The sequence below is a fragment of the Botryllus schlosseri genome, chromosome 13 (assembly GCF_051294905.1).
Source record: "Botryllus schlosseri isolate E-star chromosome 13, Bs_hap1, whole genome shotgun sequence".
In the NCBI taxonomy this organism is placed as follows: Eukaryota; Metazoa; Chordata; class Ascidiacea; order Stolidobranchia; family Styelidae; genus Botryllus; species Botryllus schlosseri.
In genome coordinates, this window is record NC_137248.1 from 18,522,726 (window position 1) to 18,535,647 (window position 12,922).

Consider the following 12,922-nt stretch of genomic DNA (forward strand, 5'->3'; position numbering starts at 1 on the left):
TATGCTGTTTCACAATTTCGTAGCCATAAAAGCGACGTGAAAATCAAAATATGCAATATTGAAATCAAGTGCGTCTAGACGAGAGCCCAGCCGATATCAAAATTTCGGACCGGTATGTCGTGAGTTTCTTAAGAAGCACTGTACTACAGGGATATATGGAATCGTTAGAAGTTCTGACCATGCTCGTAATTGCCATTACACCGCGTTTGCGTTTTTTCGCGCGAAGATAATTGGATGTGATCAAGCAATTGATGGAGATCGTTTCCTCGGGATTTCGGGAACCTATAAAAGCCACTGTTGATTTGGGAGGCGCGATGTTCCGCTGACTATTTCTGTTTCATTTTGTTTTGCTGCAAGTGCGAAAGAATGGCTTCCAAGTGGTATTTGTTGTGAGTAGTGTATGCCTGTTTCAATCGCAGTTTCGCCGTGACCGCAGCGCGTATGATTTTCAGGTTATCCGCATTGAACTGGTTTGTGGTCACGGCTAGTGCCGCCAATGGAAACTTGAGCAAGTGCGACTTTTATGACTGTGTCGGAGAAGGTTACCAATGCGTTTCCTTGTCGGAAGCTGGATACCGTTGCGAGTGCTTGGGGACATGTGAACAGGTCAGCTGTGTTACTCGGCCCTGTGCTAACGCTAACCACGAGTGCACCGCAACATCCGAGACGACCTACGAGTGCGTATGCCCTGAAGGGTGTCATGGCCTAAATTGTTCAAATTGCCAACAAGGTGAGATATTATCAGAAAACCAGGTATGATGCTATGTAGCTTTCTGTCGTTATCGGTTCGGCAGATGCTAAGCGAGACTGGAACATCTGCGACACCCGACCGTGCGCTCATGATTATCATCAATGTATTCCGTTGTCTGAAGTGAACTACCAATGCGTTTGCCCAGACGATTGCGACGGAGTGAATTGTTCCAATTGCTTGAAAGGTGAGAAGTGTGATGTAAAACGCAAGTAGTGTGTGGTTATTTCAACGTAATACTCGCCCCTCGATGTAGATTTGGCTCCATCCGCCTGCAGCCCGAATCCGTGTAAAGGGGATTGTGCTTGCTACGAGTCTTGTAAACACGCAGGAGGCTATTATTGTCGAAGCGACACGGGCTACCTTGGCAAGAACTGTGCTGTCCGTGAGTAATTGCTCGTTGCGCACTTGGTTTTGTGTAATTACTACCGACTAATGCAATTTCTCTTCATGTAGCGGTCCCGGTTTTGCGGTGCGATGCAGACAAAATGGTGTTAAGCGTCTCGGAAAGCTTCGTCAACGAGTACGATATGGGAATGAAGAATAGTTACATATCGGTCGCGCCAAGTCTGCATGAGCACACTAGTTCAGCGTGCAAAAGTAATATCATCGCCCATTTAATGTAGACATCTTTGTAATATAATAACCGCATTTTGAAGTCTGGGTACCTACCAACGGAGCGTATGAAATGACTATACCTCTTCCGTTCTCCGCTTGTAATACGACTTGGAGAGAAACCGGTGACGGCGTGGTCTTCAATAACCAAATGTGGTTCAATCGTGACCTAGACAGCGGAATGTTTGACATGCCTGTTCCAGCTGTGGTGTTCCAGTGTACGTACAGCCGCGTTTATCAACTCGTAACGTCGCTCCAGCCAGTGTAAGTCATTGTGTGCTTTGGACATTACCCATGGTATTCTGAGACTTGTTTCGTTTGCGTAGAGTCGGCAGTCCTGGTTTGGTGACCTCAAAGAAGGACATCTTCCCGACGATTTCATTGTGCAAGGTTCCGACATGCCCCGGGCCATGTCCTGGCATCTACAAGGTTAGCGGCGGAGCCTCGTACACCGTCGGAGAAATGATTCATGTTACCATGTCGTTGGATGTAAGTATCTTGCGATTGCGTCGTAGGAATTAAAACCTCAACAGAAATTTTTCAATCCAGTCTGGATCGTTGACGACTGGCGTCGTTGACATGTACTTGTCCTGCTCCGAGGAATCATCGAGCCGTAGCGTGCTGGACATCGTCGCTAATGGATGCAATGCAATGTCGGGTCTGCCTTCCAAGATTCGCACATCGTTCGTGTCCGATATAGTCTGCGTTTCCTTCCAAACCCCTCGCACACTGCAGTGTACCGAATTCTACATCCATGCAGAATTGATGTCTTGTGCCGATTCCGAGGTAGAGGTGAGTACTCGGTATGGTGTGAACGCGAGGTTCACGTTCGCGTTCTGTGCGTGAACCTCAGAAATTTATGATAACATGGAAACAAACCTTGGTAGGTTCTGCACTGAACCTTTTCTATATATTACAATTCTCACTTCATTATAACATGTATGGTTGGAATTCATTGCATTTCAACTGCGGGCGACTCTAGCAGGCGTACGGGGTCAATCTTGATTTCATATGTTAATTGTATCATAAAAACCTAATCCGTGCGATTGGGGTGTATTGGCTACCGCTGCATAACCATAAAGTAATATCGGTAGTGGTAGTGAGTACAGAAACCCGTTTTATACTCGTACTCAATATCAACGTAGCAGTATTCGCATGCCGGATACTGTCCAGTCTTGCCTAGACCCGTCCAAGCTTGTATTGCAAGTCCTCGTCGAAACTGTCGGCAAAGCGATGGAAGATTGATTTCATGGGATTATCGTTGCATTTGATTGCCCCAGTTGATACATTTGGCGACGTTAAAAACGTCTTATATAGTACTTCAACATTTTGGCATTATGTGGCCCGGCTTGTCACTAGGTATCGTGTACACTGTACAGATTGCCCCAGTTGATACATGCCGGATACTGTCCAGTCTTGCCTAGACCCGTCCAAGCTTGTACCCTTGCAAGTCCTCGTCGAAACTGTCGGCAAAGCGATGAAAGATTGATTTCATGGGATTATCGTTGCATTTGATTGCCCCAGTTGATACATTTGGCGACGTTAAAAACGTCTTATATAGTACTTCAACATTTTGGCATTATGTGGCCCGGCTTGTCACTAGGTATCGTGTACACTGTACAGATTGCCCCAGTTGATACATGCCGGATACTGTCCAGTCTTGCCTAGACCCGTCCAAGCTTGTACCCTTGCAAGTCCTCGTCGAAACTGTCGGCAAAGCGATGGAAGATTGATTTCATGGGATTATCGTTGCATTTGATTGCCCCAGTTGATACATTTGGCGACGTTAAAAACGTCTTATATAGTACTTCAACATTTTGGCATTATGTGGCCCGGCTTGTCACTAGGTATCGTGTACACTGTACAGATTGCCCCACTTGATACATTTGACTGGTGACGTTAAAACGTCTTGTATAGTACTTCAGCATTGTGGCATTATGTGGCCCGGCTTGTCACTAGGTATCGTGTACACTGTACAGATTGCCCCAGTTGATACATTTGGCTGATGACGTTAAAACGTCTTATATAGTACTTCAGCATTGTGGCATTATGTGGCCCGGCTTGTCACTAGTGATGACTATTTTAGTCGTTACGCACTGTTGTCCAAGGGTGTGCGTAGTGAGTTGGTGAGTGATCGCAGACTCGTCAAAAATTAGAGGGAACATTGGACACAAGTCAATCTCACTTTTATAGTTTTTAGTCAAGTAGAGTCATTTTCATTTATCCATCGAGTCGATGCCCCAGTTAATACATTTGGCTGGTGACGTTAAAACGTCTTATATAGTACTTAAGCATTGTGGCATTATGTGGCCCGGCTTGTCACTAGGTATCGTGTACACAGGGTTGTAACCAAGTCACAAGGCTCCGAGTCACAAGCAATGTTCCCTCTAAGCTGCGCACGTGCATAAATGCGCAGTGCTGACACGGTCTCTGCGCACAGAAAATCTGAGTTGCGCACAAAAGATGCGAAGTGATGACTATTTTAGTCGTTACGCACTGTTGTTCAAGGGTGTGCACAGTGAGTTGGTGAGTGATCGCAGACTCGTCAAAAATTAGAGGGAACATTGGTCACAAGTCAATTTGCCTTTTATAGTTTTGAGTCAAGTAGAGTCATTTTCAATAAACCATCGAGTCGAAGTGACCACCGAGTCGGAAGTCATTGGCGAGGAGGGTCGAGTCCCCTAGCCACGGTATTATGACTATGTCCGAGTCCACGTCATTGTGTTGACTGCTCCAGTTTCCAGTTAAAAGTTTTGTTAAACCCACTTTTCAATCTCCGTTTGGTGATATCGAATTGTTCGTATTTATAATATACTATTTTCCCCACTTATAGCAGTTTCTGGTCGCATTTTCGAGTACCAGTACCGTAGAAGAAATCCCAATAGTGTGGTTACTTTACTATTCTTCGAAATTACAATGAAATGTCGGTCTTGGCCGTCTTGAGCCTCGAGTCATATGACTTGGTTCGAGTTATGCGCAATTACCGAGTCCAAGTCGAGACAATACACAAATTGACTGAGTAGAGTCATTTCCGTATTTTGCGAAAATGACTCGAGTCGAGTCGGAGTCATCAGAAAATCGGCGAGTCCGTGTCATTACAACCTAACGTGTACATCAATATTTACAATAACTTCACTGAAATGTAGGGTTTGAATTACCAATGTGACGTCATTGTAAGGTTCGCGTTCACACGAAGCTGAACCCTTAGCGAGGTTCTCACCATCCCTAGTGAGTATACCAGAAGTATGCAGAGGAAGTGGGAGCTAACCGTGTCTTTACCTTTCAGAAATGCCCTCTAGCCGGAGATGGATCGAGGTGTCGATCTTCACGTGCGAAACGTAGCACTCCTCGGGTGGTCTTGCTTGGGCCCATCGTCGTTTTCAATGGTTCTGCTGGTGCGGCGCGAGTTGCTATCAACGGTATGGACGAATATTCGGACGTAGTCGACGAGTATGTAGGAGGCGTGATCCCGCGGATTGTGGAAGGTCGACTCGATAACGCTACGTTCCAGAGAGGAATTTTGGACAATGTTGTTGTGATGATCTTCATCTTGTCTGCTGCACTAATCTTGTTACTGTTGATTTCGTTAGCGTATGCTCGATCATTTCGTAAGTCGTGAATCGTTGTCATTCGAAAATACGTGATCGCCGCAATTGGAATATGTGGTTTCACCTTGCTTGAATAAAATGAAACAAGACACTTACTATAGCGGTGCTGATTCAATTGTCGAGAGTTTGGTTATCGTCAACAGCCTTTTTATTCTGTAATACGGCGTGTACAGGTACACCAATACGGCGACGAAAGTTCCGTCTAGTCGACTACGTGTTCCAGCACGGCGGCGATCGTCGTTGACGATTAGCGCTCGCGGTCTGCCGTAGATAGGTTGGCTTAGTAGGCGGTCTCACAAATCTCCATATTCTAGTAATTTCGGAGGGTTTAGGTTGCATATGTGGAATGAATAGCCTTTGATCAAGCGGTAAACTGACACGATATTCACAGATTGGCTACAAGTCGAGTTTTGTTTGAGGAAGACATAGGCCTACATTGCATCTGCAACATGCAACTGAATTCATATACATTCTGATATCGAGGTACTGCGGAAGGAGGGGCCTAACGACCATGAGACTTTGGTAAAAAGTCAATTGCTACTGATTTAAGCTGAATATCATTTCAAAGCTTGCTAAATAAGTCAACTTGCCAAAGACGTCAAAGTGTGCCAGTATATACTCAAGTTTTAGCGATCAAGCAATCAAGAAAGCATTCATGGAAACGCGCAGAATATGACTGATTTGGAATTGTATCATGTTGGAGGCGGCCGGAGGGTACATTTACACGCATCTAGATCAGAGATTTACAAACTGTGGGGGGAAAGCGCCCTCATTGGGGGCGTGAACGTGTCTGATAGTGGGAGCGACGGCACGTGAGATGAATGATGCTCCGTGAACTTGGAATGAGTTTAATTTGTGCTTAGACTTACAAGTTTCCACAACGGCAATGATTCTAATTATATTACCACTTTAATTCCCATAGCGGCTGTTTCCCATGGTTCAGTAGCAACAACTTGGTAAATTATATTATAGTCTAAATCAGTGGTTCCCAACCGCGGCTCCAAGGTAGCCATCTTGCGGCACTGATTAACCTCTAAATGTGCCACAAAATATTACAGACGACAGTTGTTGTTTGTGTCTATGAAGAGGCAAATTATATATAGTCAACGTCTGTATAAGTGTATATGAATGCTTAAATGAGGGATATTAGTTATGTCAAAAGCGGGCCAAGGCCGCTTCTTAAATCCGGGAAAGAAAATTCCTGCAGACTAGTGTCAAACGTATGGATGAATGCCCGTCAGACCAGTAGGCCTATATATTTCGAGTTTTGTTGGTCACAGACCTTTATACATCGTCTCTCTGAAGAGTAAACTTCGTCAAAATTTTACTAACATCAAAAGAACGTCTCCCTAGTTAAGTATTTATTGCAATAATCCCAATGTCAATCATCGTTTCTTCCCCGCAAACTTTTGCATCAAGTGCCGGAATGTATGAAGAGCTATCACACAACTATATAATATGTGTGTAGTAGTAATTATATGCATTTCAGTTTATTTCAATGCATGGCACTCGGTCAATTTTCCGGCTCAGATCCCGAAATACCCGTAAAAGCGTTACTTCGGTGCTGATTTACGGTGTTTCAGTCGAATTTGGCCGTGTATTTCATTCATTCATTCATTCATTCATTAAAAATCGAAAAAGTTGCAAAAAGTTGCATGAAAAAATATGGACAAAAGTTTCAAAAAGTTGCACTATAAGATTCCTTCAAACAGCTTAAAACAGCATTGCCAATCTTACGAGTATTTGGGAAGCTGCCGGCAGCTGAAAAAAAGTTGCAAAAGTTGCAAAAACTTGCCCTTCTCATCACGTCACAATTTATCGCAAAAGTAGAATGAAGATTTTAGTCAAATACGGCTGTATCATGGGTGTTTATGCCCGTTTAGGTCCGTATATGACACGAAACACATCCTACAAAGCTCTCAGCTTACTTTATTGGATTTGAGATTTGATTATCTTGAACTAAAACCCTCCAGAAAATCGGGATCCTTGGTATTTCCAAGAAATTTAGATGCAATTTCAATGAAAGAGAGTCGTGTATTATTTTCCAAATCCGTCTTCCTGATAAAAAATAGGGGGTCTTGGTGAGTGTTCTGATTTCAGGTCCAGCAACTCAAGTCAGGAAACCTTTCGTGAATGTATTTAGAACGTGCTCTCTCTTTGATCAGAGCCTTCGAAAACTTTTCCATGAGATACAGTTTAATATATAATGGTGGAAATACAACATTAAATCTGTCGATAAGGGCATGCTCTGAAACACTTTAAAGCCTGGTGTAGGACACTGCCTCATCGACCACCTACGGTAAATTCAATGGTTTCTACTCTCCCATTCCCACATAAAACAAGAGTACCTTGTAGTGCTAGACCGTTGAACCAGCACCATATTTATGTGCACAAAATTAACGGAAACTTAACACGTTTGAATAGTTTGAGTACTACATCCCAAATTTGAAATGAAAAGTTCCATATTCTCGCAAGATGATGCCAGTTGTACCAGCTAGAATGCTAGATGGATAGAAGCACATTGATTTGTATCGTGCGACAATACATCTTTTAGGCTTGATGCATAAATAAAGAGGCTACAATTCACGGCTCCCAATGTCTCTATGAGACCTTGAACATAGACACAATACACTTAACAGTGTTCGCTGGCAAAGAAGAGTGTGCAATGTGCATATAGCAAGCAAACGTGGTAACAGAGCCAAGTAGGCTATATGTTTGACTTTCAATCTCGAACCTACAATAAGAGCAGATTCATTCGGTAAATTCAAATTCATAACGCAGTTATTTAGTTCAGCTTGATTCAACTTTATATAGCAGCTGATCATCATCACTACACACAATCTGAGAACATTCTTCAGACAAAGACTCTTCACCGGGAGAATCTTCTTCAACTGCTGGTAAAACTTTTGAAGGCAATGGGATTGTAACATCTGGCCTATGAGAAATTGGTCGTATTGCGCAAGTCAAATTGGATATTGAATTTTATGCTGATTTTTGACATTAAATAATTAAAATAAAACATGAGCAAAAGTAACAATCTTTTCCATGTCCATGTTGCTCTCCCCAAGCCATATTGGAACACCAAATGGTGAATATATTTGTTTTCTAATGCTTCACAGCCTCAATGTCGCTTTACTATTCATTCATTGTGCTGTGCATACCTCTGCTTTACATCGCCTAAGCCCAAGTCTAATTTCAGTTTTCTGATGTCTGATTTCAAAGACCACTCCTGAACGTTTCGACGCCTTCCTATCTTTTCATTGTATCGCAGTCTTGTGATGTTTAGAAAGGAAGGAAATAATAATAAATTGATACTGATATCAAAAACTAGGCCTAGATGATGACTTTTTTACATGCTTATGAAAAGTTACTTTTACTTCTACTTGAGTAGAAATTTGACGCAGTTACTTCTACTTCTACTTGAGTACCGAGTATACTCAATTAGCCCACATTTGGTAGATTTATGCCACTCTTAAGAAGTGCATTCTATGGCAGCCCAATAGTACTCAATTGAATTATTATTCTCCTACCAAACATGCACCTGCGACCTGTAGAGAAAAGTTGTTTGGCCCTTGAAGAAGTGCCAAGTTTGAATGTCGTGCGGCACGCGCTATTGATTTTTGATTTAACTTATGGTATAGTACGTCTGAGCGAAGCTGAAGGGGGTAATAGAAAGGATTAGACGCCAATATATATATGCTACCATTGCATATGATATTTGAGAAGTCTTGCAACTTCGGTCTAAACTATCCATGCCATTCCGAAGATTGATGCATGAGTCAACTTGCCAAGAATATTAATATACGGATCAATCGAAATATATTAAATGAGTAGCGCGACTGGGAAAAATGCCTCGCTTGCATTATGATAAGGGATGTCGAAAACTTACATGTTCGATACCAAATAATCTGTTATCTCTAGCAAGGTGGTAGAAAACTGTCATGAGAATATAGTATAAAATTGAAAACTACCAATGCCCTCTTGAACACTCAACGTTCTTTAGCATAAGGCTGTCACAGAAACTTACCCAGTCTGTATCGAGACAGGAAACCGACGTCATCCTTAGATATTACTTCGTCATACTAACACGAAAACGATCGCCAATAGCACGATAAGGCATATCGAGATTTTCACATTCCACGGAAAGCACAGCAAATGTCTGTCTTATACACGCATCTGATCATTTTCTATTGAATTATCATTTCCACAATCAGCATAATGAGCAGTCCGAAGCCAAAAATGTCGTCTGCCTTCGTCGAGAAGCCGAAAACCATGAGGGTCAGCTTCCCGACCACTGCGAATAACATCATTTTTCAGAGCCCAATAGGTGGACTTTATATCCCTAACTTTACCACAATGATCACACGTACGAGTAAATTTCGGTGACTGCACTTGCCCTTCGCCTGATAGGCCCTAACACTTTTCCTCGGAGAAACTGGAATCACTCTTTACAAATGCAAATTTAATTGTAACTGTGATTGTGGTTACTTAGGAAGAACATCGAAGCGTTTGCGTGAACGCATAAACCAGCATGTCTCTAGATTTATCAGAACACGTGCATCACGCTCGGTGAAAAGCTCACCCTTGACTCATCCGCTTCAGCTTGACACATAGCGTTCAAAGGCCATGAATTCTGCCGTTGGCAAACATCTGTTGGATAATCCCGCCTGTGCGAAAAATTATCGAGACGACAGATTTCACGCCATCGGGAGGGGCCGCTGACACTTTCATCTCTGTACCTTGGACTCGACCTTTATCAAAATACATCAGCCCAAGCTTTGTCAACAGCAATGAGTCCGCGTACCATCTTAAAATGGTGCATCGAACGCTCTCTTATTTGAGATCTCATTTCATGCTGGTGACGTCATATTTTGAGATACGATTGTTGATATACAATGTTCTTTCCAATTCTCTACTACTTGCTGGCGATTAGCCCTGATGATGAGTGTCAGCCGACAATATTTGGGTTCAATTCAATATGAATTTACTATTCCATTCTATAATGAAGTTCTGTACCTCCAAGAAGCTCTTCACACCAGAAATGCTATGACCTGACGCATGGTTCGTTTTGGGGTGTCGTAAATATTTGTTCATCTATGATGGTCCTCTTATTCTTTATATAATAGTTGGCGTTCTACCACCTGGTATATGCGTAATATTATATTTTAAATGTACTTTTCTCTAATATCGTATTACACCCAGCAATAGCCGTAAGGTCAGGGCGTCACTCTCTTTCCAGCCATTATGAATATTATTGACTCGGTACGTAAGGTTTCATATGCGTATTGTGCATCATTTGCGATATCGCAACTATATTCAGGCCACGTACCACGATGATTAAAGGTGTCGAATACCCCCTTATACTTTATTTCTAGGCATTTATCGATCGATATACTGCTCATAGCATTATTTACGAACCCCATTTGTCACATCAAATTCAAGTTCCTTAGCAATGAGTAGCATACGACCGATAACACCACAAAAACGTCGTTGAGTGTCAAATCACAAGAAACAAATCATGTTCTGATTGAAATGAGGCATAGCCCAGAATTATTGTAATACACATGACCGACTACACCACAAAAACGTCGTTAAAGTGTCAAATCACAACGAACAAATCATGATCTGATTGAAATGAGGCATAGCCAATATTTATTGTTAAACACATCATTGATACGAATCTAAACATACAAACTTACATCAACACGAATTATTAGTGTATGCAACACAATCTGAATTGTTACAAAAGTGAGAGATGTCAATATGAGATATACTTTGCGTGAGAGATTCAATTTCAAATGCAAAATATTAACAACTCATTTCGATATTCATAACCTTATCGGTATCTCAGTGTTAATTGATTGATGAGAATGGTAGTAAACTGGATTGTGGTCAAGCTCTCGTCAGTTATGATTCGGTTGATTGAATTCTGAAAAAATAAAAATGATACGAACTGATACCTCGCAATAGTGAGTTTTTAGCACAGTGGGTACGAAAGTATGGCGCGCGACCCCTGAAAGACGAAGTACATAAAGTGGGGTTGCAACTATGTTAATTCAAAGTACCAGGATTGTGATTTCTGCCAAGGCTGCTGTGTTCAGATCGTAGGGGCACTATGACCATTTCTTGTAGGCAAGTTGCTACGACTATTATGGACTGGTCGTAAGTGTACCCACCGTTTTAATACGCCATTCGATGTGATTTCAAAGTATGGTTATCCTAACATTTGGTGTCTAGGAACATGTATCAGCTTGCATGGCTAATAAATAGGTAAACGGAACAGCAAGAGCTGCTGTTAGACATGGTCAGTTAATTTATCGTCAACAATTTGGAAACATGCGTAACTGGCAGGAACGGCAAGACTCAGTTACCCAGAGTACGGTGCGTATGAATTCCGCTCGTTGTTGCATCATAATTGTATATTTTAGTATTGTTGTTCATATTTTCGCATCCCACATGACCAGATTTACCCGAAGAAATGATGCAAAAAGTATTTCACGGAAATTTACTCATTCAACAGGTTATCTCGGGCTACCTTCGGTTACCATGGTTTTCAACTTCATTAGGTATTTTGTTATTACGTGACTTACAGATACACAAAAGCTATTGCGATTGCTCGCACATACTGCAACCAACTTAATCGCAGGCTCGTTTCTTCGGACTCAAGCTATTAAAAAAATTCATGGTAAAGCTAGGTAAATTTTGAGTGATAGCATTTTGAGGCTGCGATTACGATCAGAAAATGAAGTGATAATAAACCAGGTGTGGCCAACCCGTGGCCCGCGAGAAGGATTTGAGTGAATTTGAGTGGTTCCGGTGTAATTTTTGAAATTAGTTATATTATAATAATAATTATTGAAAATGAATGGCTCAGATTGTGACCTTTCCAGGCCAGCCAAAATTTGATTAGTCCGACTGCTATACTTGGGATGTTGATGACTCAAATATCAAATCCGACACATTGGCAGATACAGGGTGACAGGGTCCAGTCCCATTTTTAGCAAATCGTCACACATTACAATAAAGTAGAATAGTATTACATTTTTTCTTCACGCACCGCGTGATTTATTTTCTTTCGATATCGATATGTCCAGATGCCGAATAGTCCTGTCTTTGCAGATTGAGCCCAGCGGGCGGTATACAGAAGACCCGCAATATACTTAAGTAATAATATTATTGACCTATTTCATTTATGAACTTTGAAAAATTTCGGTGCTGGGCGCGGCGAGTGGCTCACGCACTCTTTCGTCAATTGCATGTGGCCCTTTAGCCGAAAAAGCTGGCCACCCCTGTAATAAATCGTACCAAGCCTTGTAATAAACCGTGACAAGCCCTAGCCACATTTTTAAATTGAATAAATATCCAAAAATTCAATTTGTATGTAGGGGATTTTTAGATGATAATAATGTCAGAGTCAAATCATAATGCGTGTGTCAAACCATTTTCATTATATTCATGTCATCAGTCGTATTTGGATGTATAATACAACATTTATTACCTCATGAATTCATATTTTAGGAGATAATTCAGTAATTGAATTAGTAGATTGATGTAAATGAGTCTTACTTTCGATAGAAAAATTCGTCAAGTCTATTCCAGGCGTCGTTTTCTCTTTGATAATCTGGAAAGTAAAGACAACGTGTAAAGTAATCGTGATGCTTGTTTACTGTTTACTTTTGCCATGGAATTGCCTCAAGTTATCGTTGAAGCTGTGTTCAGTCCAACAAATTTCAGCTGAAGCTTCCTCACGCGAAGCTGGGATTTCGGATTATATTTTTCGAATTGACTGTTGACCAAGAAAATACAAACAGCTGGCTACAGTTGACCTGCGAGCCGTGTCAATTTCAATCCGCTGATTTTTAATCTTACCTCACTCACATTCTCGCATCCAAAACAATTTTAGCATTGCAATGAATAAGTATTAGGCAGACTATATCAGACTCGTGGGGTT

At 41.7% G+C, this 12,922-nt stretch overlaps 2 protein-coding genes across 2 annotated transcripts in view; one reads left to right on the plus strand and one right to left on the minus strand.

Moving 5' to 3' along the window:
• The first annotated feature begins 257 nt into the window (after nucleotides 1-257).
• LOC145453460 (uncharacterized) lies at nucleotides 258-5,066 on the plus strand. Its single transcript, XM_080331446.1, has 9 exons — nucleotides 258-389; nucleotides 453-730; nucleotides 795-935; nucleotides 1,005-1,133; nucleotides 1,205-1,348; nucleotides 1,408-1,627; nucleotides 1,690-1,852; nucleotides 1,913-2,155; nucleotides 4,650-5,066. The coding sequence occupies exons 1-9, from the start codon at nucleotides 367-369 to the stop codon at nucleotides 4,980-4,982; spliced, it is 1,674 nt and encodes a 557-aa protein (XP_080187572.1). The 5' UTR covers nucleotides 258-366; the 3' UTR covers nucleotides 4,983-5,066.
• Nucleotides 5,067-10,595: 5,529 nt separating this feature from the next.
• LOC145453457 (NACHT, LRR and PYD domains-containing protein 1 homolog) overlaps nucleotides 10,596-12,922 on the minus strand; it is a 54,118-nt gene continuing 51,791 nt past the window's right edge. The window contains exons 12-13 of the mRNA XM_080331442.1: nucleotides 12,538-12,592; nucleotides 10,596-10,900 (exon numbers count right to left, since the gene is read on the minus strand). Coding sequence (XP_080187568.1) covers nucleotides 10,879-10,900; nucleotides 12,538-12,592 — 77 coding nt within the window. The 3' untranslated portion in view covers nucleotides 10,596-10,878. The remainder of the gene's footprint in view (nucleotides 10,901-12,537; nucleotides 12,593-12,922) is intronic.

What these genes read in the sequence shown, in the direction of transcription:
- LOC145453460 (XM_080331446.1), top strand. Translation starts at nt 367, where the DNA reads ATGGCTTCCAAGTGGTATTTGTT. An exon ending in TTGTTCCAATTGCTTGAAAG is followed by an intron (nt 936 to 1,004) that starts GTGAGAAGTGTG and finishes CCCTCGATGTAG; the next exon opens with ATTTGGCTCCATCCGCCTGC. An exon ending in TGGCAAGAACTGTGCTGTCC is followed by an intron (nt 1,134 to 1,204) that starts GTGAGTAATTGC and finishes CTCTTCATGTAG; the next exon opens with CGGTCCCGGTTTTGCGGTGC.